The following is a 25,481-nucleotide window of genomic DNA, read 5'->3' on the forward strand; positions in this document are numbered from 1 at the left end:
AGACTCCCGGAAGTCCGTCCCTTACAATTGGTTCTTCTTGCCACCCCTCATACGCCAACTGCGGCTCTGTTTGTACCCCGTACAGATACAGCCGTCTCTATTATAGAGTGGCTGTACCTTTCATCCACCCCTCCTCGAAATATTTATCCGTATTTAGATGCCCTATCTGACCTTGTTCGTAAAGCCCGCCACCGTGCAGTGCAACTCACTGGCACTGATTTAGTTGCCATTGTGCTCCCCTTGTCCCGTACTGAATTTGACTCTTTGTGCCACACCTCCTTGCCCTGGCAGGTTGCTCTTTGTGATTATGTGGGAGAGATTTCTTACAATCCTCCAAAAGATCCTCGATTGGTCATTACCCAAAAGGTGCCCCTAGTTGTTCATCGTCTTAGCCGCTCTCAACCCATTATTTCCGCTCTCACTCTTTTTACTGATGGCTCTCCCCACCGAGGTGTAGTCACTTATCAGTTGGGTGACCCCCCTCGTTGGCATTCTCGTTTTACACTGCCTCAGCGTTCTGCACAGCGTTCAGAATTGGCTGCTGTTATTTTGGCCTTTCAACTTTTTATTGATTGTCCCTTTAATTTAATCGTGGATACCCATTATGTTTATCAGGTACTTGATCATTTACCCCTTGCCCTCATTACCCCTCAGGTTGATGCAGACCTCCTTCGCCTGTTTTTGTCTTTACAGCATCTTCTTGCCACTCGTCATTTCCCTTACTTTGTTGCTCATATTCGCAGTCATACCCCTCTGCCTGGGCCACTCACTGAGGGCAATGCACGCGCCGATTGCGCGTTGCGTGGTCAGGTAAATTCCCTTTTTTCTGACCCCATTGAAAGCCATGCCTTTTTTCATCAGTCTGCCTCTGTTTTGGCCCGGCAGTTTCACATTCCTGCTGATCATGCACGTTCCATTGTTCGTTCCTGCCCCCATTGTGCTGCTGCTGCTCCTACCTTTTCTTATGCCGTTAACCCCCGAGGTACCGCAGCAAATCAGCTGTGGCAAATGGATGTTACTCATGTACCACAATTCCGCCCCTATTCATTTTTACATGTTTCCGTTGATACTTATTCAGGTTTCCTTTGGGCAACCCCACAACTTGGGGAAGCCACTAACAAAGTTATTCACCATTTGCTGGCCTGCTTTTCTGTTATGGGTCGCCCTTGCCAAGTTAAAACAGATAATGCCCCAGCCTACTGCTCTGCAGCCCTCTCCACCTTTTGTGCCCGCTGGGACGTCCGTCTTAAACACGGAATCCCTTATAATTCCACGGGCCAAGCCATTGTTGAACGTGCCAATCGCACACTCAAAACCTTGCTAGATAAACAATTAAAACAAGGGGAGCTGCGTCTCCGAACCTTAGGAGACATTCAACAACAGATGTATATTCTCTTGTTTACTTTAAATAATTTAACACTGAATGCAGATCAGCAGACCCCTGCGGATCGGCATTTTCACAAATCTAAGGTACTGGAAAGACCGCGTGTCTTTTACCGTCAGCTGCCCGATCCACAGTGGCTGGGCCCAGCACCTCTAATCACTTGGGGTCGGGGATATGCTGCTGTGTCTCTCCCTGCAGGACCGTTGTGGGTTCCAGCCCGGTGCGTGCGACCAGCACTTAAACAACATGGCATGGCACCAGGGGCTGTCGAATCCCATACCAGAGTTTCAGCTGACCTTGGAGGAGACCGCGTTGCCCCCCGAGTCGACAACGGCGGGACGGAAACGGAGGAGGCGTAACGTCCCAAGCCAGCCCGTGGCAGGGGGAGCAGTAAAAGCATTGGTCGCCACGGCTCAACGAAAACTGGCAGCAGATCAGCAGCCAGAAACTCCTAAGACTTTGTTTGTGGCGATTCTCGCCCAAATCACTGCTAATTCTGTGATGATTGTGTGCCTTTTGTGCCTATTTCCTGTAGGGGTTGGCTCAGAAGCGCCTCCCCCGTTACAAGTCCGAAGGAGAATAAGATACTGCTCTTTGCTTATGCTAATCTTTTCTCCCAGTACTCTAGCATGGCTAATTGGGGCCCGGCCAATTATACTCTGCCTCGCACGGCTATATCCCTTCACACACCGTACCCGGCCGGGGCTCACAATGTCACCTGTGCGCGTGTAGTTAACTGCACTAGTACAAAGGTGCCATTGGGCTGTCAAAAAATTTCTCAATCCCTTTTAAATTGTTCCCATGCTGTTAATGTTTTATATAATTATGGCCATATCATCCTACCATCAGGATGGGTTTTTACTTGTGGTTCATGCACCTTTAATTATATTCCTGCAAATTTAAGTGATGGCACCCTTTGCTGTCTTAGTAGAATGATACTTATATTGCCTTTTGCTGGTTACAATTGTAGTAAAAGAAGTGTACCCCTTTTAGATGATTATATTGCAGATGTTAAGCTTTTGGTTATTTTGTGTTTGTAATCATTGGGCTTATTTTTTGTTGTTGCTGTGTACAATGTATTCCTTCCTTGTTAAGACTTTGTAAAATTTTGCCCTGGAAAGCTCCCCAGGTTATGTCCTTGTCTGTCTGGGAGTTAAATAGCATGACAAAACAAATTGGCGGCTACCATGAGATGGCCAACTTCAATAAACAAAAAAGGGGAGATGAAGGGTTAATGTCTAGCTATTCCACCTGGAAGCAGGCGGGGCACACCCTGACTGTTTCCTAGGAGCAATGCACACATTGCTCTATCCAAGGACAAGGGCTAGATATGAACCCTGAGAACTTGATTGTTTGGACAGCAACTGTGGGAGGTTTCTTTAGCCTGGGCTCAAGGCCTGAGAACCAGGATTGTAGTAGTTAGAGGATGGTAATTAAGCATATGAATTAACGTCATACATTCCTTTGTGTAGCAGTGTGTAATGCTTAGGGGGAGAAATATAATAAAAGGAGAAGGTGGAAGGCAGGGGGGGCAGAACAGCCCATCTCCGCTGACCAGCCTGCTTGCTTGCATAAAGCTGTGTTCTGTCTCATCACTGAACCGCAACAACTTGCCCCATAACCTCAGCCATGCAGAACACAATGCTTAAGCTCAACAGCCTCAGAAACAACTTTGACATCATAATCAAAAAGGCTGACAAAGGAGGTGCTGTCATCATCATGAATAGGTCACAATATGAACGAGAGGCTGCTAGGCAGCTCTCTAACTCCACATTCTACAGGCCATTATCCTCTGATCCCACTGAGAGTTACCAAAAGAAACTACCCCATCTGCTCAAGAAACTCCCTGAAAAAGCACAAGACCAAATCTGCACAGACACACCCCCTAGAACCCGACCAGGGGTATTCTATCTGCTACCCAAGATCCATAAACCTGGAAACCCTGGATGCCCCATCATCTCAGGCATTGGCACCCGGACAGCAGGACTGTCTGGCTATGTAGACTCTCTCCTCAGGCCCTACGCTACCAGCACTCCGAGCTATCTTTGAAACACCACTGACTTCCTGAGGATACTACAATCCATTGGTGATGTTCCAGAAAACACCATCCTGACCACTATGGATGTAGAAGCCCTCTATACCAACATTCCACATAAAGATGGACAAACCGTCAGGTCCATTGGTGATGTTCCAGAAAACACCATCCTGACCACTATGGATGTAGAAGCCCTCTATACCAACATTCCACATAAAGATGGACAAACCGTCAGGTCCATTGGTGATGTTCCAGAAAACACCATCCTGACCACTATGGATGTAGAAGCCCTCTACACCAACATTCCACATAAAGATGGACAAACCGTCAGGAACAGTATCCCCAGTAATATCACGGCAAACCTGGTGGCTGAACTTTTTGACTTTGTCCTCACCCACAACTATTTCACATTTGCGGACAATGTGTACCTTCAAGTCAGCGGTACTGCTATGGGTACCAGCATGGCCACACAGTATGCCAACATTTTTATGGCTGACTTAGAGCAACGCTTCCTCAGCTCTCGTCCTCTAACGCCCCTACTCTACTTGAACTACGTTGATGACATCTTCATCAGCTGGACCCATGGAAAAGAAGCTCTTGAGGAATTCCACCATGATTTCAACAATTTCCATCCCACCATCAACCTCAGCCTGGACCAGTCCACAAAAGAGATCCACTTCCCGGACACTGCAGTGCTAATAAGCGATGGTCACATAAACACCACCCTATACTGGAAACCTACTGACTGCTATACTTACCTACATGCCTCCAGCTTTCATCCAGACCACACCACATGGTCCATTGTCTACAGCCAAGCTCTAAGATACAACCACATTTACTCCAACCCCTCAGACAGAGACAAACACCTACAAGATCTCTATCAAACGTTCTTAAAACTACAATACCCACCTGCTAAAGTGGAGAAACACATTGGCAGAGCCAGAAGAGGACCCAGAAGTCACCTACTACAGGACAGGCCAAACAAAGAAAATAACAGAATGCCACTAGCCCTCACCTTCAGCCCCCCAACTAAAACCTCTCCAACGCATCGTCAAGGATCTACAACCTATCCTAAAGGACGATCTCTCAATCTCACAGATCTTGGGAGGCCAGTCCTTGCTTACAGACAACCCCCCAACCTGAAGCAAATACTCACTAGCAACCACACACCACCCAACAAAAACACTAACCCAGGAACCTATCTTTGCAACAAAGCCCGTTGCCAACTCTGTCCACGTATCTATTCAAGGGACACCACCATAGGGCCTAATCACATCAGCCACACTATCAGAGGCTCGTTCACCTGCACATCCACCAATGTGATCTATGCCATCATGTGCCAGCAATGCCCTTCTGCCATGTACATTGACCAGACCGGACAGTCTCTATGCAAAAGAATAAATGGACACAAATCAGACGTCAAGAATTATAACATTCAAAGACCAGTCAGAGAACACTTCAACTTCCCTGGACACTCCATTACAGACCTAAAAGTCACAATTCTTCAACAAAAAAACTTCAAAAACAGACTCCAAACAGAAACAGCAGAACGGGAATTAATCTGCAAACTGGACACCATTAACTTAGGCTTGAATAAAGACTGGGAGTGGATGAGTCATTACACTAACTAAAAACTATTTCCCCATGCTAATTTTCCCCCTACTGTTACTCACACCTTCTTGTCAACTGTTTGAAATGGGCCATCCTGATTATCACTGCACATTTTTTTTCTCCTGCTGATAATAGCCCACCTTAATCGATTGGTCTCGTTAAGAGTTGGTATGGCAACCCCCATTTTTTCATGTTCTCTGTATATCTATCTATATATATCTTCCTACTGTACTTTCCACTGCATGCATCTGATAAAGTAGGCTTTAGCCCATGAAAGCTTATGCTTAAATAAATTTGTTAGTCTCTAAGGTGCCACAAGTACTCGTCGTTCTTTCTGCTGATACAGACTAACATGGCTACCACTCTGAAACCAGACAATACAAAATTACTCAACACAGTTAAGTCCAAAGCTGACTGTGAAGAGTTACAAAGGGATCTCACAAAACTAAGTGACTGGGCAACATAATGGCAGAAGACATTCAATGTTGATAAATGCAAAGTAATGCACACTGGAAAACATAATCCCAACTATACATACAAAATGATGGGGTCTAAATTAGCTGTTACCACTCAAGAAAGTTCTTGGAGTCATTGTGGATGGTTCTCTGAAAATATCCACTCAGTGTGCAGTAGCAGTCAAAAAAGCTAACAATGTTAGGAACCATTAGGCTAGGGATAGATAGTAAGACAGAAAATATCATAATGCCACCGTATAAATCCACAGTATGCTCATATCTCAAATACTGTGTGTAGTTCTGGTCACCCCATCTCAAAAAACATATATTAGAATTGGAAAAAGTAAGGAAACAAAAATGATTAGGGGTATGGAATCCCATATGAGGAGAGATTAAAAAGACTGGGACTGTTCAGCTTGAAAAAAAAGAGCGCTAAGGGGGGATCTGACAGAGATCTATAAAATCATGAATGGTGTGGAGAATGTGAATAGAGAAGTGTTAGCTAACCCTTCCCATAATACAAGAACCAGAGGTCACCCAATGAAATTAATAAGCAGTAGGTTTAAAGCCAACATAAGGAACTACTACTTCACATATGCATAGTTGTCATAAATATAAAGGGAAGGGTAAACCCCTTTGAAATCCCTCCTGGCCAGGGGAAAGCTCCTCTCACCTGTAAAGGGTTAAGAAGCTAAAGGTAACCTCGCTAGCACCTGACCAAAATGACCAATGAGGAGACAAGATACTTTCAAAAGCTGGAGGAGGGAGAGAAACAAAGGGTCTGTGTCTGTCTATATGCTGGTCTTTACCGGGGATAGACCAGGAATGGAGTCTTAGAACTTTTAGTAAGTAATCTAGCTAGGTATGTGTTAGATTATGATTTCTTTAAATGGCTGAGAAAAGAATTGTGCTGAGTAGAATAACTATTTCTGTCTGTGTATCTTTTCTGTAACTTAAGGTTTTGCCTAGAGGGGTTCTCTATGTTTTTGAATCGAATTACCCTGTAAGATATCTACCATCCTGATTTTACAGGGGGGATTTCTTTATTTCTATTTACTTCTATTTTTTATTAAAAGTCTTCTTGTAAAAAACTGAATGCTTTTTCATTGTTCTCAGATCCAAGGGTTTGGGTCTGTGGTCACCTATGCAAATTGGTGAGGCTTTTTATCCAACATTTCCCAGGAAAGGGGGGTGCAAGTGTTGGGAGGATTGTTCATTGTTCTTAAGATCCAAGGGTCTGGGTCTGTAGTCACCTAGGCAAATTGGTGAGGCTTTTTACCAAACCTTGTCCAGGAAGTGGGGTGCAAGGTTTTGGGAAGTATTTTGGGGGGAAGGACACGTCCAAACAGCTCTTCCCCAGTAACCAGTATTAGTTTGGTGGTGGTAGCGGCCAGTCCAAGGACAACGGGTGGAATATTTTGTACCTTGGGGAAGTTTTGACCTAAGCTGGTAAAGATAAGCTTAGGAGGTTTTTCATGCAGGTCCCCACATCTGTACCCTAGAGTTCAGAGTGGGGGAGGAACCTTGACAGAAATTAATAAGCAGTAGGTTTAAAGCCAACATAAGGAACTACTACTTCACATATGCATAGTCAACCTGTGGAACTCATTGCCAGAGGATGTTGTGAAGACCAAAAGTATAACTGGGTTCAACGAAGAATTAGATAAATTCATGGACGATAGCCATGATGGTCAGGGACATAACCCCATGCTCTTGGTGTGCCTAAACCTCTGACTGCCAGAAGCCGGGACTGAATCATTTGATGATTGCCCTGTTCTGTTTATTCCCTTTGAAGCATCTGGCACCAGCCACTGCCAGAAGACTGGATACTGGATAGATGGGCCATTGGTCTGACACAATATGGCCATTCTTGTGTTCTTATATAAACAGTAGTAAATATTATAGTGTCTTATAATTTAATATTATGCCACTTTGTTACAGTACACTGATTCTTATGAACATTTTACACACAGTCATAGTGAAGATGTTAAGCTCTCTGGACCAGGGATTGCCCTTCTTTTTTCCCATCTACATGCATGGACCCCAACAAACAAACCTCAAAGGGGTTGTCTTACTTTACACTGAATTAAAGTGGTACACAGATTTATGACTTATAAATTCATAGGGATCGCTTCACTTACCACCAGAATGCAACCACTTCTGGGTTAGGACGTGGCAGCCATCATAATGGTGCCAGGAACTTTACAGTTTTAGAGTAGGAAGTGAAGGTGGTCTTATCCAATTGAATTGGCAAGAAACTCAAGTAGGCGGAGTGCAATGGAAGTTGTTTATGTCTGATATCCGTAGTATCTCATCTCATCTGATGCCTTCCTTGAAGAGCTCCTTGTGAAATTTGGGAGCTCTGGTAGCAACAGCTCAAGTTACAGTCACTAATGTTCTGCTGGAAATACATAAAGATTCTCACTACGTACAATTTGGTGTTGACATTGCCTATGATAAAGATCCTGTCAATAAGCTGCTACTTCTTCATGGTCAGCACAAATGCAAGGTCATGAATGGTCATTTTTAATGCTCAAAAGAATTAAAACAAAAGAAACTCTACCTCCATGATACAATGAGCCAACCCATCTCTGTAATCTTGTTTTCCTTGCCATTGAAAGTCATTTTACCGATAAACTAGACTTCAGTGAAGTCAGTGAGTTTGCAGCAGAAAATTCTATGAAGTACCCACTAGTTCAAATGGGGAGTGAGCGATGAAAAGTTGTACTGAATCCCTTCCCCTTGTTGCATATGAGCACTGAATGTGGCCGAAAATAAACTGTACTTGTGAAATGGCTCAATATCAATTTTTGTAGCAAGTTACCTCTCATTGAACTTACACCTGTTACCAAACTTTCTAACACTAGCCAGTTTCACTGGCAAAAGTCTGAGTGCTGTGTCTTTCACCTGCAAACGAAATTTGCATTCACAAGATAGCTAATAGCAAGATTAACCATCCATTTTACATGTGCAAATTCAGATTTTGTGGGGGTAATATAGGTAGCCAGTTTTCCAGATGTGTAGGGCTTACATGTCAGGGGAACTGGGATCTTAATTTTGGTTTCATAAATAGTTCAGTTTAGAAACTAGTCAAACTGTCAGAGCTTCCCTCCTTCTATAATGAAAAATCCCTTCAGAGGAAGATTGAAACTAATATTTTCCAGATTAATTTCATGCCAATTATTGCATTAGTTTTAGCTGATAAATATTCAAAGGCTAAAAGACACCAACAAGATGGATTAATTCTTCCACTGTATGAACAAAAACATTTAATATTTTATATAACAGAATTAAATGCTGTTTGTTGTTTCTTGAACCAGATCCTGGGACATGTTAATTAATTGCTTCTAGAGGACCGTAGACATGTTTCTTGGAAACAAAATTAAAGATTTCAATATTTATCTCCAATGTTCAGCCTGGTTAGCAAATAATGCTTCCAAAATACATCTTACCTGCAGAAATCTGGTGGCACCATGCCATAAACATTTATCCTGTCACAGAGTTCTAATGCGATAGTCATCGTGAACCATCCTGTGCTAAGCCAAGTGTTGGATATCTTCCTAAAAGTAAAAACATAATTAAGTTTCCAGGGTGACAAATAATTCTTGAAACATCTAAAGTAATTTCTGGGCAGTTTTCTCCATTTTTGTGAAAGGTTATGAAAACTGGGCAACCAACACCTCTTTTGCTGTCATTAATTTTGGGCAAAGAAATATTAATGTTTTTGTGACATTTACCTTAGGCAACTGTAGCCTCCAAGCCTGTGTTTATATTCGGATACTAGTTAACTACCAAAAAATACCCTGTATCAATAATTGCTTAATGGAAACCATCACCCAACTGCATGGCGACACAGGATGCCATTTAGAGCCTAATGCTGGTCCCATTGTGTATGTCTACATAGCCTGCGGCAGCAAGCCTCCCAGCTCGGGGCTTGCACTAGTGCTCTAAAAATAGCTGTGTAGACAGTGCTTTGAAGTTGTGGCTATGGGACTCGAGCACGTTCCCACCCAAGCAATTTCAAAGCACTTTCTGCACAGCAATTTTTAGCGCTAGCCCAGATCTGTTGACCCCAGAGACTCACTGCCGAGAGCTGTGTAGATATACACAGAATTTCAGTGGGACCAGGATTTGATCCCAAGAGCTCAATCCAGCCAAAACGAGCTTTTGCAAGTGCTGGTCTGTGGAGGTGCCTCAGCTGCTCTGTGTTCCATACCTGAGAATTCTAATTGTGATTCTTAGCAGGGAGTCTCCTTTCTTCAATGACTAAAGCCATTGCCATCCATTAGCCGTAACATGACACCTCTTGCACAAGATCAGAGACTCCAACTCCACCTAGCCTGAGTGTCATTAATGGCATCTGGCATCTCTGAACAACAATGTGGGATTCCATTTGAGGAGTAACCCAGATATCCTGTTCCTGGCTCCTTTCTGGCTAACTGAACATCTGTAAACTGGGGACAGTCTTTAAAAGGGGCATACCTGATTCCACTCTTGGGTGTTTATGTGTCTTTCAGGTTCATTACTGAGGCTTCCAAGGAACCATGTATGCCATCTATTAATCTCCACCCCTTACTACTGATGAGGAGACTAATGGCTAGCATAAATTAGTCTACTTGACTCACCTCAGGAATGGACCTGTCCGCTATGGGAGAACAGTAAAGACAGCAGCCTCAATCTGACTTTTAATTTCTCTGTGCCTTGGGTCCACATCTGTAAAATGGAGATAGTAATACTTCCTTTTTCCTACCCTATGTTCTGCCATGTCTATTTACAGTGTAAACTCTTTGGGGCAGGGACTGGTTTCTCACTGTGTGTATATGCAGCACCTAGCACAATGGGGCCCTAATCTCAGTTGGGGTCTGTAGGCGCTATTGCAATACAAATAATAATTTTCCAGCTCAAAGGTGGAGGGGGAAGGGATAAGGACCCAAGGAGGAGAATTTGTTTGCATGCCACAGAAGTGAGAGATTTGGGGGGGAATAGATTGTTCTCAACAGACAAGATTCCCCCAACGTCTAGGGTTTGCACAGCCCAGAAAACCCAGGGCATCTGTCAGAAGGGTCTGGCCCTTTTCAATTAGACAATTATTTTGTTAGTTACTGTAACTCTCAAGGTTTCAATAAATAGGAAAAATAAAGGAATTTAAACAAACTTTAAACATAAGACAATCAATGAGCATGAAGAATTTAAATCTGAAAACCTGTTCAAGGACCACTGTTAATGCTTCCATCTCTCTAAATGCCACCTCTGCAGTATTACAGTATAGAAACAGGGTTACATTGTCTTGCCTTTTCATAAAAGATTTTAACAAGAGTCCTACAAAAGAATATCTACTGTTTTTACTCCTAATCAGCTGTAATGAAAGAATACGAAGAGCTGTCATGTGCTTATTAGGGGGAATTATCAGATATTCTTTTTTATGATGAACTAACACATTGTGCTGATAATTCTGTAGTGCACACTAAATTACAATTAAAGGCCTTTCTGCTCCACCAAAATCTCATTTATAATCTCTGTGGAAATACTCTTCCTGAAGTTATTTCATTTATGCTTCCTTTATCTAATTACTGTAATATTGGTTCTGAATCATATTTTCTTAATGTACCCTTTATTCAATTACAAAGTTATTTTCAAGTACAGTTACTTTGTAATATCAAAGTATATTGCTCTGCAGCCTCTGTCATTTGCCATACTATTTCATTGGTGACATTTTCTGAAGGTTCTCCTTCAGTTTTAAAAATCAGACCTTTTTTTATAAATCACAATACATCCAATTATCCTTTTTCTCATAATACTAAAGACAGAAATGGATGGCTTGATTATTGGTTCCTTGCAATCAGATTTCTCCCCCTTTGTTTTTTGCAGTCAATAACTCAGTAGTACTCAATAGGGAAAAAAAAAAGCACACTGAGTAGAGAAGATTCTGGGTTACACAGTGTTCTGTTCCTGCAACCACAGCTCTGTAATTGTCTTTTTCTCTACAAATTCCTTCCTGCCTATGTTTCCTTTCATATTCCTTCCTCCTTCGTTTGTGCTGCCTTTTCATTTATTTTCATCTCTTGTTTTAATCTTCTTAGTCCTTCAAGTAGGTCAAAAGTGTCCTCTAAAGGAGTATTTCTTCTACAGGAGCATGCGCGTCTTCTTATTACCAACAGAACTTGTTTGTAAGACCAAATGCTACAAGGATCCCAGTGCCCTTGGATCCCACTGGGAGCGGAAGGTGCCCAGAACTGGGCTCACAATAAACTCAGCTATAGGGTAATTAAAGGACAAAATTCCTTCAGGTTTTCACTTGTCCTACAGGACAAGACCATGCTCTGAACAGATGTGACTGCAGAGGTGTAAAAAGCCCTCACTCTGTGCACACACAGAGCCTGCTCAGATCCCTACTGTGTGCCTGATATCCCCACTGCAAGTGAGGAGGCATGATTCCACCCTCCCACATGTGTAGCCAGCAGAGCTGGCCAGATAGCAGGGCAGGAAGTAGCCTGCCTCTCAAAAAGGGGTGCTGCATCTTACCTTCTCTAGAGCAAGAGGGGGCCAAGGGAAGTATTGTGACTGGGAGAATACAGCACTGCACTGCCCTATAGGCAGAGCCTGAGCCTAAATGCCCCATCTAGCCCACAGTGAAGCCTCATTATACTTACTGTTAAGTTTCACTCCGCTGTATACTGGGGATGCAGCTAATTCCATACACCCTCCAAAAAAAGTATTAAATGATCAATTCCCTGGGGATTGTCAGCTTCCCCTTCTTCTCCGCTCTGGCTGAGCAAACTAAGAGAGGGAAGAGTTTTTTCTGTGCTGGTAGATCACCTCCCCCAGCTGTTGTTTCCCTCTGCAATTACAGTGAATGAAGAGAGGCCCTGCCACCACTTCGAACCGAGAGAGGATCTTTAACAAGTAGGCCTAGACATAGTTACATTATGCTCATACCGGCAATACACAAGGTAGGCTGGGGCCAGAGGATACAGTGTATCTTGGTTGCAGTGGTCCTTTACCTTACAGTGTGGGCTTCTAAAGGGTAGGGACAGCTACCTATCATTATTATTTATTATCTGTGTTGCAGTAACGCCTAGGCACCCCAGTCATGGACCATGCCCCCATTCTGCTAGGTGCTGTACAAATACAGAACCAAAAGACGGTTCCTTCAACCAATCAGGAGCAATAATCTGCTATGGAGTGACTCTGCCTTGCCCCTGCCCTGCAGCCTGGAAGACAGGACACATCCGTTGTGGTTGCCCAGTACTAAAACCAGCTGTATGGGCTGGACTCTGTAGTAAGTTTCAAGGTGGGGAAAACTGTTCACAGTGATTTACTGCACTGTGTACTCACCTCTTCGTTTGTACTGAAGTGGGGACCTTGTACCATTTTTACTGCTGCATATTTAATATGTACAAATATAATAAGTTCATAAAAATAAAAACAAATGTATTTTTCTTGAGAATGTCCTTGGCTTAAAAGCCCATTTACCTACATTATGCACAAAAACACTCCAGTCGTGCAGTGGTCACTTATTAAAAATTTCATTTAAAGATCAGTCTATACGTTACAGATGGTCTCATAAAGATCTATCATAACAATTTCTTTTTTCTCAGCTGTAAATGGCAGATGAACTGTCCAGAAGCACCTAATATATGAAAAAAGTGTGTATTTGTTTTACAGGAAGCTTTACAGCAGCAATGTTGAAGAATGCTTAAATTCAATAAGTAGCCATTATAATTCACAGAACAGTAGCATTTCCTCCATAAGAAAGTAAAACCTATCAATTCTTATTTTTCAAAACCAGTAAAAAACTGCTTTCAGGTTTATTACCACAAAGTGAGATGTAAAACGCAGTGTCCATCTCCTGGCTGTTTCTTTCTGCAATTCCCTTGCTTGATTGTATTCAACACACACGTTTTTAGTGTTATAAGTTAATGGAAAAATATTCAATACAAATTATTTTGATGCACATTTTTGATTTAAGTTACAAAGGCTAAGTGTTATTTAGCACGTAAAATCATATTACAATCACATTTAAGGGGCATGAAGTTCCCTCTGAGTTAATCTGAAGCTGATGAGTTTAAATGCCATTATTCTGCAGCTACGGAAATTTCCCCAAATGTACCCACATAAACTTCCTCACCTGTCTTTGCCAGTTTCCCGTTTGAAGAGGTCATCAAATTGAAGCATCTTGTGCCGAGAAACCATATATACTTTTAATTGAGGTAGTATCTGATTCATCAATTGCAGATTATTATAAACCAAACCTTTTCCATCTCTTCTCATATAGCTGCTGGGACCCCAGAAGATAAACACAGTACCTTGACTCATATTTAACAGTTCATTCCGGTTTCGCAGAATTCTCTGGATACTAGAATGTGCAATGACTCGAAGGCTAGTTTTGTTTCCAACATCTTCTCCATAACCTCGAGTGGGTGCATCGTTCATTCGTATTACACACTCAGTCTGGTCAATTCTGTTGCCTTGTTTGCTTCCCAAGAGGTGTCCAGAACTGGTTACCAGTGCACAACTCTTGCAGTGCATTTTCAAAGGCTGCAAAGAAATAAACCCTTCAAGATTAACTGCAATCACTTCTTCATCCACTAGGCAATAAAATAATTATTACTAATTAATTTACTCATATATTGCACCTTTTAGTACAAAGATCTCAGCGTGCTTTCCAAACACCCTGCTGGGTAGGTAAATGTTTTCTATTAACATTTTCATATTCTAACAGATTTTATTACTTAAAACATTGCTTTGGTGAATGGAAATAATATTTTAATCAGGTTTCTCTGGTGTCAAATGTCAGCAAATTGTCTCCCTTGGATTGCCATCTGCAGCATTAATGTTATACAGGTAACAGTTCAGCATGTAAGTACACTCGTTTTAAACAAAATCACTGTCAAGATTATCGTAGTGCTTAATCAATACATTTCTTTGTCTTTAATGCATACACATATTTTACAATCGCACTGATAACTAGTGGTTTGCACTTTTTCTAGATTGTCTGTCAAGTCATCTTCAAAAGATACACAGTAACAGGAGATGGAGTACATCTATACAATGTGTGTTTACAAGGCAACGGAAGAGCGGAAAACCACAAACTTCCATGAAAATAAGCCAGGTTATTAAAAGATGTATAAATTATCATAATCAATCTGTAAATACATCTTATCCCATTGTTTAACAGGAGAATGAAGAAAAAGAAAGAAGGAAAGCTAAAGATAATCAAATATGCAGTGTGCAGCAAGGTGCAGTGAGTTCTCAGTGATGATATACTGAACTAAGACGACAGGACTGTTTCATGATGTGGCCCTTCAATAGGCTCCTGTGGAATGATGATATCTTGCAGCATTATTCACGATTTGTTGAAGAGGTCTAGATAGTCTTTCCTTGATTAAGGAGAATGCAGTAGCCTACATGTCTCCTTCCATTTGCTGTGCTGGCCTGAGCTGGATTTGACCCTACATTTCCAAAGAGCACAGTGCTGGCCTGAAGTACTTTATCATATCCCTCTGTCTCTCCAAGAAAACTGAGGTTACTTGCATTGTTTGCGCTCACCATCCCAAGTTCCCTTCTGGGGATAAGGACGTTTTTGACCAGAGACCTTGTCTATGGATCATCCTCTCTGTTTCTTGACTTTAGCAAAGCTTTTGACACGGTCTCCCATAGTATTCTTGTCAGCAAGTTAAGGAAGTATGGGCTGGATGAATGCACTATAAGGTGGGTAGAAAGCTGGCTAGATTGTCGGGCTCAACGGGTAGTGATCAATGGCTCCATGTCTAGTTGGCAGCCAGTATCAAGTGGAGTGCCCCAAGGGTCGGTCCTGGGGCCGGTTTTATTCAATATCTTCATAAATGATCTGGAGGATGGTGTGGATTGCACTCTCAGCAAATTTGCGGATGATACTAAACTGGGAGGAGTGGTAGATACGCTGGAGGGGAGGGATAGGATACAGAAGGACCTAGACCAATTGGAAGATTGGGCCAAAAGGAATCTGAGGAGGTTCAATAAGGATAAGTGCAGGGTCCTGCACTTAGGACGGAAGAACCCAATGCACAGCTACAGACTAGGGACCGAATGGCTAGGCAGTAGTTCTGCGGAAAAGGACCTAGGGGTGACAGTGGACGAGAAGCTGGATATGAGTCAGCAGTGTGCCCTTGTTGCCAAGAAGGCCAATGGCATTTTGGGATGTATAAGTAGGGGCATAGCGAGCAGATCGAGGGACGTGATCGTTCCCCTCTATTCGACATTGGTGAGGCCTCATCTGGAGTACTGTGTCCAGTTTTGGGCCCCACACTTCAAGAAGGATGTGGATAAATTGGAGAGAGTCCAGCGAAGGGCAACAAAAATGATTAGGGGACTGGAACACATGAGTTATGAGGAGAGGCTGAGGGAGCTGGGATTGTTTAGCCTGCAGAAGAGAAGAATGAGGGGGGATTTGATAGCTGCTTTCAACTACCTGAAAGGGGGTTCCAAAGAGGATGGCTCTAGACTGTTCTCAATGGTAGCAGATGACAGAACGAGGAGTAATGGTCTCAAGTTGCAGTGGGGGAGGTTTAGATTGGATATTAGGAAAAACTTTTTCACTAAGAGGGTGGTGAAACACTGGAATGCGTTACCTAGGGAGGTGGTAGAATCTCCTTCCTTAGAGGTTTTTAAGGTCAGGCTTGACAAAGCCCTGGCTGGGATGATTTAACTGGGAATTGGTCCTGCTTTGAGCAGGGGGTTGGACTAGATGACCTTCTGGGGTCCCTTCCAACCCTGATATTCTATGATTCTATGAGGACATCCATCAGATTTCCAGGGTTCAGAGCTAAGTCTTTCTATTTAGGTCAGCACAACATTGTATTGTCTATTGGGCACCAGTTCTTCCTTTCTGGTTTTAGTTCTTTTGCACTGTTCTCTTAGTAAGAGCTTCTGGTTCTTGTAGGCACTGGGCACAGTTTTGTTTTAAACTTTGTTTAAAATTTGTACTACGTCTCAGATTCTGTACTCAGAAATGAGTATTCTAGAAATCAGTAAATAAATTCTATTAAGTAACTATACCTGATTTTTGCAAGAGATATGCAAATTCTCTATGTACTAAATTATCAACTAGCAGTATCTCCAACAGTCACTGTTACAAGTGCAGTGACATTAGAAATGTCTCAGAAAATGAAGAAATTTTGAATGATGATAGCAAAATTTCCTACAGTAAGTTGTACTAATAAAATAATAACTTTGTTAACTGTAATGTTACATTTTACAGCTGTACATGAGAAGATGAACCAAGCACTGAATCATTAACAGAGTGACAGCCGTTGTGTCATAGTTAAGAGAGCAACTGAGTTTCTGTTATAAACCTGATTTCAGCCTGACCTTCTATGTATATTGTTCTCAAAACATGTAAATTAGCTCTTTTTTTCTATAAAATCTGAAGCAAGTCTGACAACTTGTTCCTGAACCATGAGACCCTAAACTAGAGCTGTTAAGCACAAGTCCAGACGTATTCTAATGATTTGTCTGTTTCCCACTTTATACCAAAAAAGGCAAGTTAACTGACTTGCATGGATTCCCTTAGCTGAGATCTAGTGCCCCGGAGCAAAATGTAGTTGATTAAATTCAAATTACCAGAGCAATTAACATTGTCTTCAGTAACACTGCTGAGGAATATCAGTTCTGGTGACCTCAGTGCACAGCTCATCACAACAAATGCTGAAGACCGAAGCTGGCCGTGTTTAACAAACTAGTCTCTAGTCCCTTTCCTTATGCAGATAGAGCTCACACCACATGACTCCGTGACTTGGAAGGTTTGTCAACAGAAATGAGACTTTGTCCTTACAAAAGGCATGCAAAGGGGCTGAGGACCCTCATACATTCTATTACAGGTTTGTGAAGGCAAGGGGGAGAACGCAAAGAGCATGGTCAGCTTCCTGAGCTGGGGCTGAGGAGACTTGATGGGGGCTTCTCCCTTCCTGCAGGAAGTGGGAAATGCTCCCACTGATCTCCTCCCCTTGCCCCTCAAGCTCCACTCCCACTTCGTGGACCTCAAGAGATTCTCTGATCATGCTCTGTGGTTCCTCTCTGATGAACAACAGGAGGTTCCTCAGGTAGAGGTGGCAGTGAAGATGCTAGTGCACCCCACAATGACTCTTACATGCAAGCTGCCCATGAGCACCTTCCACACCTGGACTCCTCCTTTGACTGGCAGGCTGTACCTCCAAATCATGAGGTTTCTAGGGGGTGGAGTGCAGGAGAGAGGACACAGGTGCATGAAGACCTGAGAGGCAACAGGTCTCTGGCTGGAGCTAATGAGGGGGAGAACAGGGCCTACGGGAGAAATGAGGACTAGGTGAGGTGTAAATGTTTGGGGGAAGGAGTGCTGCCAGGAGCACAGGATCCTGGTGAGGAGTGGGATACTCAGGAGCAGGAGGAGAAGTCAAGCAGGAAGCATTAGAATTAACACTTCACTGCCTTTTTCACCCAACAAGCCACCTGTGGTTCATCAGCAGGAAATCGCATTGCTGTAAACAGGAGATTCATCTGTTGCATAAGCCAGGGAAAGTACTTTCCCCTTCCTTCCCTCTGCAGTGCTAAACTCTCCTGCCTCGCCCTCACTGCTCCTTGCAGCCCCCTCCCCAAAAGCCATGAGCATAAATCCACTCTCCCCAAAGCTCCCTGTAGCCCCTTTCCCTTACAGTCACCCCATAGGTCTTAGGGCTCATGATGGACCCACAAACCTGAGATTCCTCACCAGACCACATGCCTCTCCCAGCAGTTGATTCCCATACTCTTGTGCATCTTATAAGGCGTACGAGAGAGAGGCTCCCCTCTCAAGACTCACAGAAGGTATAGATTAGTGAGGGTCCCCTCCTGCAGGCTTCAGGAAGCCAGGGTGACAAAGCTCCCCTACCCCCTTACCTATCTCTTCCATTCCCCAGTCCAATGACCAAGCTAAGGAAATCCCTCTCAAAACCCTTATTAAGATGGAGTTACGGTTGCAGACACATATCAGTGGTCTGACATAACAGTGCTTTCCAAAAATGGTAAAGTGAAAAAACAAAATACAGTAACTCCTCACTTAACGTCCTCCCGCTTAACGTTGTTTTAAAGTTACGTTGCTGCTCAATTAGGGAACATGCTCGTTTAAAGTTGTGCAATGCTCCCTTCTAACGTCGTTAGGCTGCCTGCTCTGTCCACCGCTTGTAAGATTTTGTAGAAGAGCAGCGACTTTACAAGGGAGCATTGCACAAGTTCCTCTTCTCTGCCTCCTCCCCCTCCCTCCCAGCACTTCCCCCACCGCCCAGTGCTTCGGACTTTCGGGGGGGGGAGGGAGGGAAGGAGGAGGGAAGGAGTGAGGATGCAGCGTGCTCTGGAGAGGAGTTGGAGTGGGAGTGGGAAGAGGCGGGCCTGGAGCATCCCCTGGCAAAGTCGATGCCTGTTCTTCTCCGGGTAAACTGCCACTGCTACTGCAGGGAAGGTGCTTCCTAGAGTCCTTGCCTGCAGCGGGCTGTGCCTGTGTGGGGTAAGCCAGGGGCACTTCCAAACCACAGTACAGTACAGTATATAATGCCTTTTGTCTGCCCGCCCCAAAATTTCCTTGGAACCTAATCCCCTGCATTTACATTAAATCTTATGGAAAAATTGGATTCGTTTAACATTGTTTCACTTAAAGTTGCATTTTTCAGGAACATGACTACAACGTTAAGCGAGGAGTTACTGTAACCCACCACCATCCGCACAAGCTGCACCAAGATTAGAATGCCAGGAACTGCAAAGTCAAAGTTACACGTCTCAAGCCAGGCACCCAAACTACCTGCATCCCCAGCAGTGCCCTAATAGATAGTCTTATCTATCCAGGTCTACCATAGCCAGCCAGTTACTTTTGATCACAGACCATAAAAGCTAGATTGTCTTAATTGTAACTGTACAGAGCCAGATTCTGCCACCCTTTCTCACAATGAGTAGCCTCATTGAAAATCAATGGGTCTATAGTATATCCCCATTTATCTGAAATCCTATTATTTGAAACCCTGCATCATCTGAATCCCTTCCTTGTCCCTCAGCATGAGACACATGCTGCAGAGGGCAGCTCTCTCATGGTGCGGGACAAGAAAGGGACTCAGATAATGTGGAAGTTTGGATAACAGAGCAGAGACCCCCGAGGGGCATTGCTAGAAGGATGACAACGTCAAGCTCCCGGATGCAGGGGAGGAAATCCTGCTACTGAATGGCTCCTGCCCTCTCAATTATCCAAACTCCTGATTATCCGAATAAAATCCATGTCCATCTCCCCCAAGCTATTCGGATAATCAGGAATATACTGTATTTGTGGAGCAACATACTACTCAATGTAAGTAAAGGTGGCATTGTGGCTGGGCTAATTCACAGCTTCCTTTATGGCCAGCTACAACGTGCACAAACACACACAGACATTTTTATTATTATTTACATATTCCGACCTGCTAAAGCAGGGGTGGGCAAAATTTTTGGCCCTAGGGCCACATGGGGTATAGAAATTGTATGGAGAGCTGGGTAGGGAAGGCTGGGGGAGGCTATGTGTCCCCAAACAGTGAGGCGTGGCCTGGCCCCTGCCCTCATCCAACCCCCACCTGTTCCCCACCCCTGACTGCCCCCCGGGACTCCTGCATCCCACCCAAACACCCCTGCTCTCTGCCCCTGACCATCCCCCCATGACACCCATCCCCTATCCAATCGCCCCTGCTCCCCAGCTCCTGACCACTCCCGAGACCCCCACCCTTCTCCAATATCCCCTGCTCCCCACTCCCTGACCTTCCCCCTGGAGCCCCCGCCCCCTATCCAACCCTCTCTGCTCTCCCCGCCCCACGTTACATGTGAGGTGGGGGAAAGGGGGGCTCAGTCCTTTCCCTGTGCCTTTCCCCTGCTTGTCTGGGCTTGGCTGCTGGGGACAGGGGCCAAGCATGCTGGGGGTGGAGGAGGGCCCTGGCTTGCTCTGCCTCTGTCCCCAGCAGCAGGGCCCAAGCCCCTTGACCGCCCCCGCAACTCCCCCAGCTCCTCGCCCCCCCGGAACTCCACCTGCTCCCCACTCCCTGACCGTGCTGCCCTGGAGCACGAGGGTGCTATAGCCGTGCTGCCTGACCGGACCTGCAGCCACGCTGCCCAGGCGCTGGGGTAACTGTGACTGCGAGGGAGGGAGGGGAGCAGAAGAGGAGGAGACAGGGGCTAGCCTCTGCCCCGCTCACCAGGCTGCCGGAGAGTTGGGCTGGCTCCTCCGCAAGCCTGTCCTGACCCCGCTCCCTGGCAGGAGCTCAGGGGCCAGAGGAAAGGGTCCTGCAAGCGGGATGTGGCCCGCGGGCCATAGTTTGCCCCCGTCTGTGCTAAAGGCATCCACACCTCAAGTAAGGGCCTGATCCTGCAAACCACTAAGTGAATTCAGGCCCAGACACTGCAAGGTGTTTAGGCACCCAACTCACCGAAATACCGTTGAGGATCTAGGCCTCAGTGCCTCACAGGAGTGCTCAGCGCCCCATGAGATTTGGCCCTGTGGCAGCCAATTATCCAGGTTATTACACAGGTCTCCAAACATAAATCTCATATTCCTATTAACGTACTTGCACAAAAAGAGCAGAAGTTAGTGTGGTGACATTATTATTACAGTTAATACAGAGACATGTACGTATGAAAAACGTTATAAAAGCAATGTTCTGTGGTGCACACCTTTGACATGGTACAGGCTAGGAAGGAAGACGGAAGCTGGCATTAATATGGAGCAGAGTTAGGATAGTTTGGGACATCCTCGGTTTCTAACAATTGAGGGTTTATTTATTTACTTATTTCCTCTTCCATTCTTGGAAAGTAATATCCACTGAAACAGCATATAACTGACTGCAATCCAGCTTCATCTTAATGAAGATTTGTGTGTGAAAACAGCCACTGAGGAATGATTTTTTTTAATTAAGATAATCTTAACAAAAAACCAAAACAATCTTTTCAACGGAATTACTAAAAAAATTAAACAATTTGTGTAGTGGTATTTCCAATGGGTGTTATAGTCTCATTTTTCACACAGAGCTAAGTCCATTTTCATTCACACAAATGCATTACTAAAATCCTGAGGGACCTAATGATACGGGTAGAAATATTCATGCCTTTGTGACTCAGGTTCCTAATGAGTATTTACATGCATTTTCCTTCAAGCACTCGTCTGCCACTTTGATGAATTACGTACCAGAAGGCACAAAGGTGAACTAGTTGCTCCAGCATCATGCATGGGAAAGCAAGATGAACTGCTAATGAGGTTAAAGGAAATGTAGTCAGCACCAATGTTAATTCACATACTTTTGAATATCCACATAGCAAGGCATTTTCACCTAAAACAATTTCTGCCGGTTTCTTGCCTACTGAGCTACAACTTATTAGTTTCTTTAGAAAGCCTGCCAAAGAACCCATCAATTGCAAGGAAACAAGGACAACAACCATTGAAACCATGAAAACCTATTTTTTTTAAACACATATATTTTTATGAATGTTGACATATCTGTTAACATACCCTCTCTCTCCTGCTTCCACCAAACTATTTCCTTTGTGAAAAATCTGTCAGTGATTTCCCACTTACTTCCCGAGCAATACTTGGGACCTGATTTTTTGCAGCTGCTCCTTGCAAGCGACTCCCATTGACTTTACAGGGAGTTTCATGTACTCTCCAAACTCCAGTTATAGACTGGGGCCCAGAACCTCCAAGTTACTGCAGCATTGCTCCACTCGGTGTTATGATGTTTACCTCCTAGGAGGTCTCCTGCCCAGTGGAATCCTCAGTGCCCAGCAAAGCACCTGGGCTCCCCATACAATGCATGGTGAGAGTTAGGTGCCGAAGGAAGGGATTTTCAGAAGCCAATCAGGTGAATGGGGCACCTCCTAAGCTAGCCAGGAGTGAAACACCAAGAAGAGTCGCAGGGAGAGCGGCTTAGGTGCCTAAGCAACGGACCTGGTCTCCCTCCTTGCGCCTGAGATAAGTGCCCTGCTCTAACTGGGAGCCTCAGCAGTGAGCACTCTCCTGGAGGCAGGCACTGAAGCTGCTTAGGTAGCCCGCGCCTGAGCGGTCTAAACCATCGCTCTCTCTCTCCACCCCCTGCTCATGTTCGGCAGTTCTGTAACTATTCTAGCTGCTTAGGGCTGGAGCACACCAACTCCCTCAGGTGCCAGGAGCGTGCCAGCAGTACAATGACTTGGAGGCGAGCCCTGAAAGTGCTTCAGCAGCGAGGCCTTGTAGGCAGTAGCCCTCGCGGGCTCCAATAACCGCCCAGACACATGGCAAGTGAAAGGGTATTTTACTAGGGTCGGCAAGAAAGGCAAAGGTTGCAGATACTCTACGTAGGGAAGCTTAACAGTTACAATTCATAGTGAGCGACAGCGCTAAATGTTTGGGTTCCTGAGGCAGGACAGTTGAGAGACAAGGTTCTACAGGCCTAATGCCTCTCCAGTCCAGTCAGTATTCCAAGCACACTGATGCTTGCAGGTTTCTAGGCCAAGCTCAGTTAATGTCTCTCCCTGGCACCTCTCTCACACTCACCCTATGTGTCCCTATGCCCCAGGTATCTCTTGTGTGGATGCTGTGTTGTCCCTTCACCTGGCCTGCATTTGGCCCTTCTGCTGCAGGATCTGACAAGTATCAGTTCTTAGTCGGGACTTCCCCCCCTCACTCCCAATATAACCCAGCCACTGGCAGCCACCTCACCACCCCCAATATAACCCAGCCACTGGCCACCACCCCCTCACTCCCAAGATAAGCCAGCCACTGGCCACCCCCCCCCACCAATATAACTGGCCGCCCCCCTCACAACAACAAATAGCAGCCACCACTGGCCTTCCATCCCCAACCAATTGAAAGGACCCAGTGCCGATTAATTATTACTAAACTAGCTAATTAAACTTTTTTTTTAGTAATAGAGAACCATGTTACAAAAAAACTCAACAAAATACACACACACACACACCAGACACAACTTCTCCCACCCAACACCACAACCTGCCCACAATAATGTCAGGTGTGGCCAAACTGGCTCATGAGCCACATGTGGCTCTTTTACAGTTAAAGTGTGGCTCCCGGAGGCCCCCACACACGCTCCCCCCCATCCTCCACCTACTGGGCAGGGGGGAGCTCAGGGCTTCTGCCCTGCAGAGGGGAGGTGAGACTAGGAGCTTCTGCTCTTCAGGGAGGTGGGGTCTAAAGGTTTTAGCCCAAAGGGGGAGGGGGGGAGGCATCAGGGCAGAAGCCCTGAACCCCGGTAGGAGCTGCCCCTATGGGATCAGGCCTTGCTGGAGAGACAGATGATCCCCTGTCTAGGGCTTTGTCTACACTACCACTTTTGTCAGTAAAACTTTTGCCGATCAGGGGTGTGGAAAAAAACATTGCCCTGACCAACATAAATTTCACTGGCAAAAGTGTTGGTGTGGACAGCACTATGTTGGCAGGAGAGTCTCTCCTGCCAACATAGCTAACGGTGATCGTTGGGGTCATTTAATTATGCCGGCAGGAGAGCTCTCCTGCTGGCAAAGAGCAGCTAGACTGGAGACCTTACAGCGGCACATCTATAGCAGTACAGCTGTGCTTCTGTAAGGTCCACAGTGTAGACATAGCCTAGCTTGAGAATTTGCTTTGAGGCCTCTAAGGCTTTGGCTTGAGCTACAGCTCTGAGCTGCTCATTAGTTGCAGAGTGGCATCAGGCTTGGGAAGCTTTGCAAATTCTGGTGGGAATCAGGCACCTACAAGATTAGGTGGCATTGGTACCTAAATGGTGAACTTGGGTGCCTAAAGAAGCAGATAGGTGCCTAAATACCTTTGAGGAGCTGGGTCTTGGACCCTGAAGGTGTAGTCCTAGGCAAATCTACAGCCAACAGCCTCATCATTTGGGGTACCAGTTGTTTAAAGTGTCTTGGTAATACTGCAGATAACTAAAGTGAGAAGAAAGAAAGTATTAGCTGTAAGATTCTCTCATTGGAAGAAATAAGGCATTGGTTGCAGCAGAACTGTCATCTACCTAGCAATAATAATGGAGATGTAGGGCATTTCCGTGGGATTGATGGCCAGATGGGAAAAGCTGATGGCCTGAGACATAACCAAGGGCCATTAAACCTAGGCTGTCATTAATTCCATGCAATGCTCTCTGTTAAGGTAATTATCGGTTATAAATGGAAGATCCTAAAAACCTAAGCAAACCCTGACATATGGTTTTTGGTTTTTTTTTTTAGGAGGGCCATTACCCTCATCTCAACACTCACTTCTGAGAAGCCCAAAAACAGGGCAGTCTGTATATGGGACAGTTGGGATAGAACAGATATTTTTATTCACTATTTTGGAAGAATATATATAATGCATAATTTAAAAATGTATATATTTAATTGTATCTACTCTCCCTGAACTGTCTTCTTAAATAGTAGGCTTTTTCAGTCATGTTTCATGGCTTCCGATGTGAATATGCAGCACCCAGCACAATGTGGCTGGGGCATTTGAGCACTTCCACAACACAAATAAATAATGTATAGGATATTTTTAAACTACGAATGACTCACAGATCAGTCATACAAATTGCTTGAATCCCTTCTCAATGTTTCACTTGCTTGAGAGAGACACAGAGAGAGAGCGCGCATGTGTGCACACGTGTGAGAAAGAAAAAGTGTTTGCGTGAGTGTAATATGACACATGTTCCTCTCCATTACAGCTTATACTTGAAAACAATAGCTGTCTGTACCCATTTTGTCCTCTTCCACTGCATTTCTGATAACTTCGTTAGATTCTGTATCAAAGAATGTAAGGCAGGTCAAATTTGGGGCACAACTTACTTAACCATGTCCATTTGGAAACTGTCCATTTAGAATCAACCACAGATATTTACCATCCTGTTTTCATTTCCTTGTCAGCAGAATAAATAAGAGCATATGGCCAGACTCTTGGCTCCACTGATCAGGCAGTGCCAAAGGACTTAGAGCTGCCCTAATTGGGCAGCTAGAGGTTTGCCCAGTGTGGGGAATCCCAGTAGCGGAAAGG

The 25,481-nt window shown here is 44.6% G+C and overlaps 1 protein-coding gene across 6 annotated transcripts in view; it reads right to left on the bottom strand.

Moving 5' to 3' along the window:
* The window catches only part of ST6GALNAC5 (ST6 N-acetylgalactosaminide alpha-2,6-sialyltransferase 5), a 150,314-nt gene that overhangs the window by 67,486 nt on the left and 57,347 nt on the right, over window positions 1–25,481 (bottom strand). For 5 of the 6 annotated variants that reach the window (XR_012160440.1, XM_073357303.1, XM_073357302.1 and 2 more), the window contains 2 exons: window positions 13,614–14,023; window positions 8,938–9,045 (listed from right to left, as the gene is read on the bottom strand). Coding sequence is in view for 4 of the 6 variants with exons in the window: in XM_073357303.1 (XP_073213404.1) it covers window positions 8,938–9,045; window positions 13,614–14,023 (518 nt within the window). In the remaining 2 variants the exon portion in view is untranslated. Of the gene's footprint in view, window positions 1–7,626; window positions 7,887–8,937; window positions 9,046–13,613; window positions 14,024–25,481 lie in introns of all 6 variants that reach the window. The other variant, XR_012160441.1, reaches the window with a different exon arrangement.

The sequence above is a fragment of the Lepidochelys kempii genome, chromosome 8 (assembly GCF_965140265.1).
Source record: "Lepidochelys kempii isolate rLepKem1 chromosome 8, rLepKem1.hap2, whole genome shotgun sequence".
NCBI lineage: Eukaryota > Metazoa > Chordata > Testudines > Cheloniidae > Lepidochelys > Lepidochelys kempii.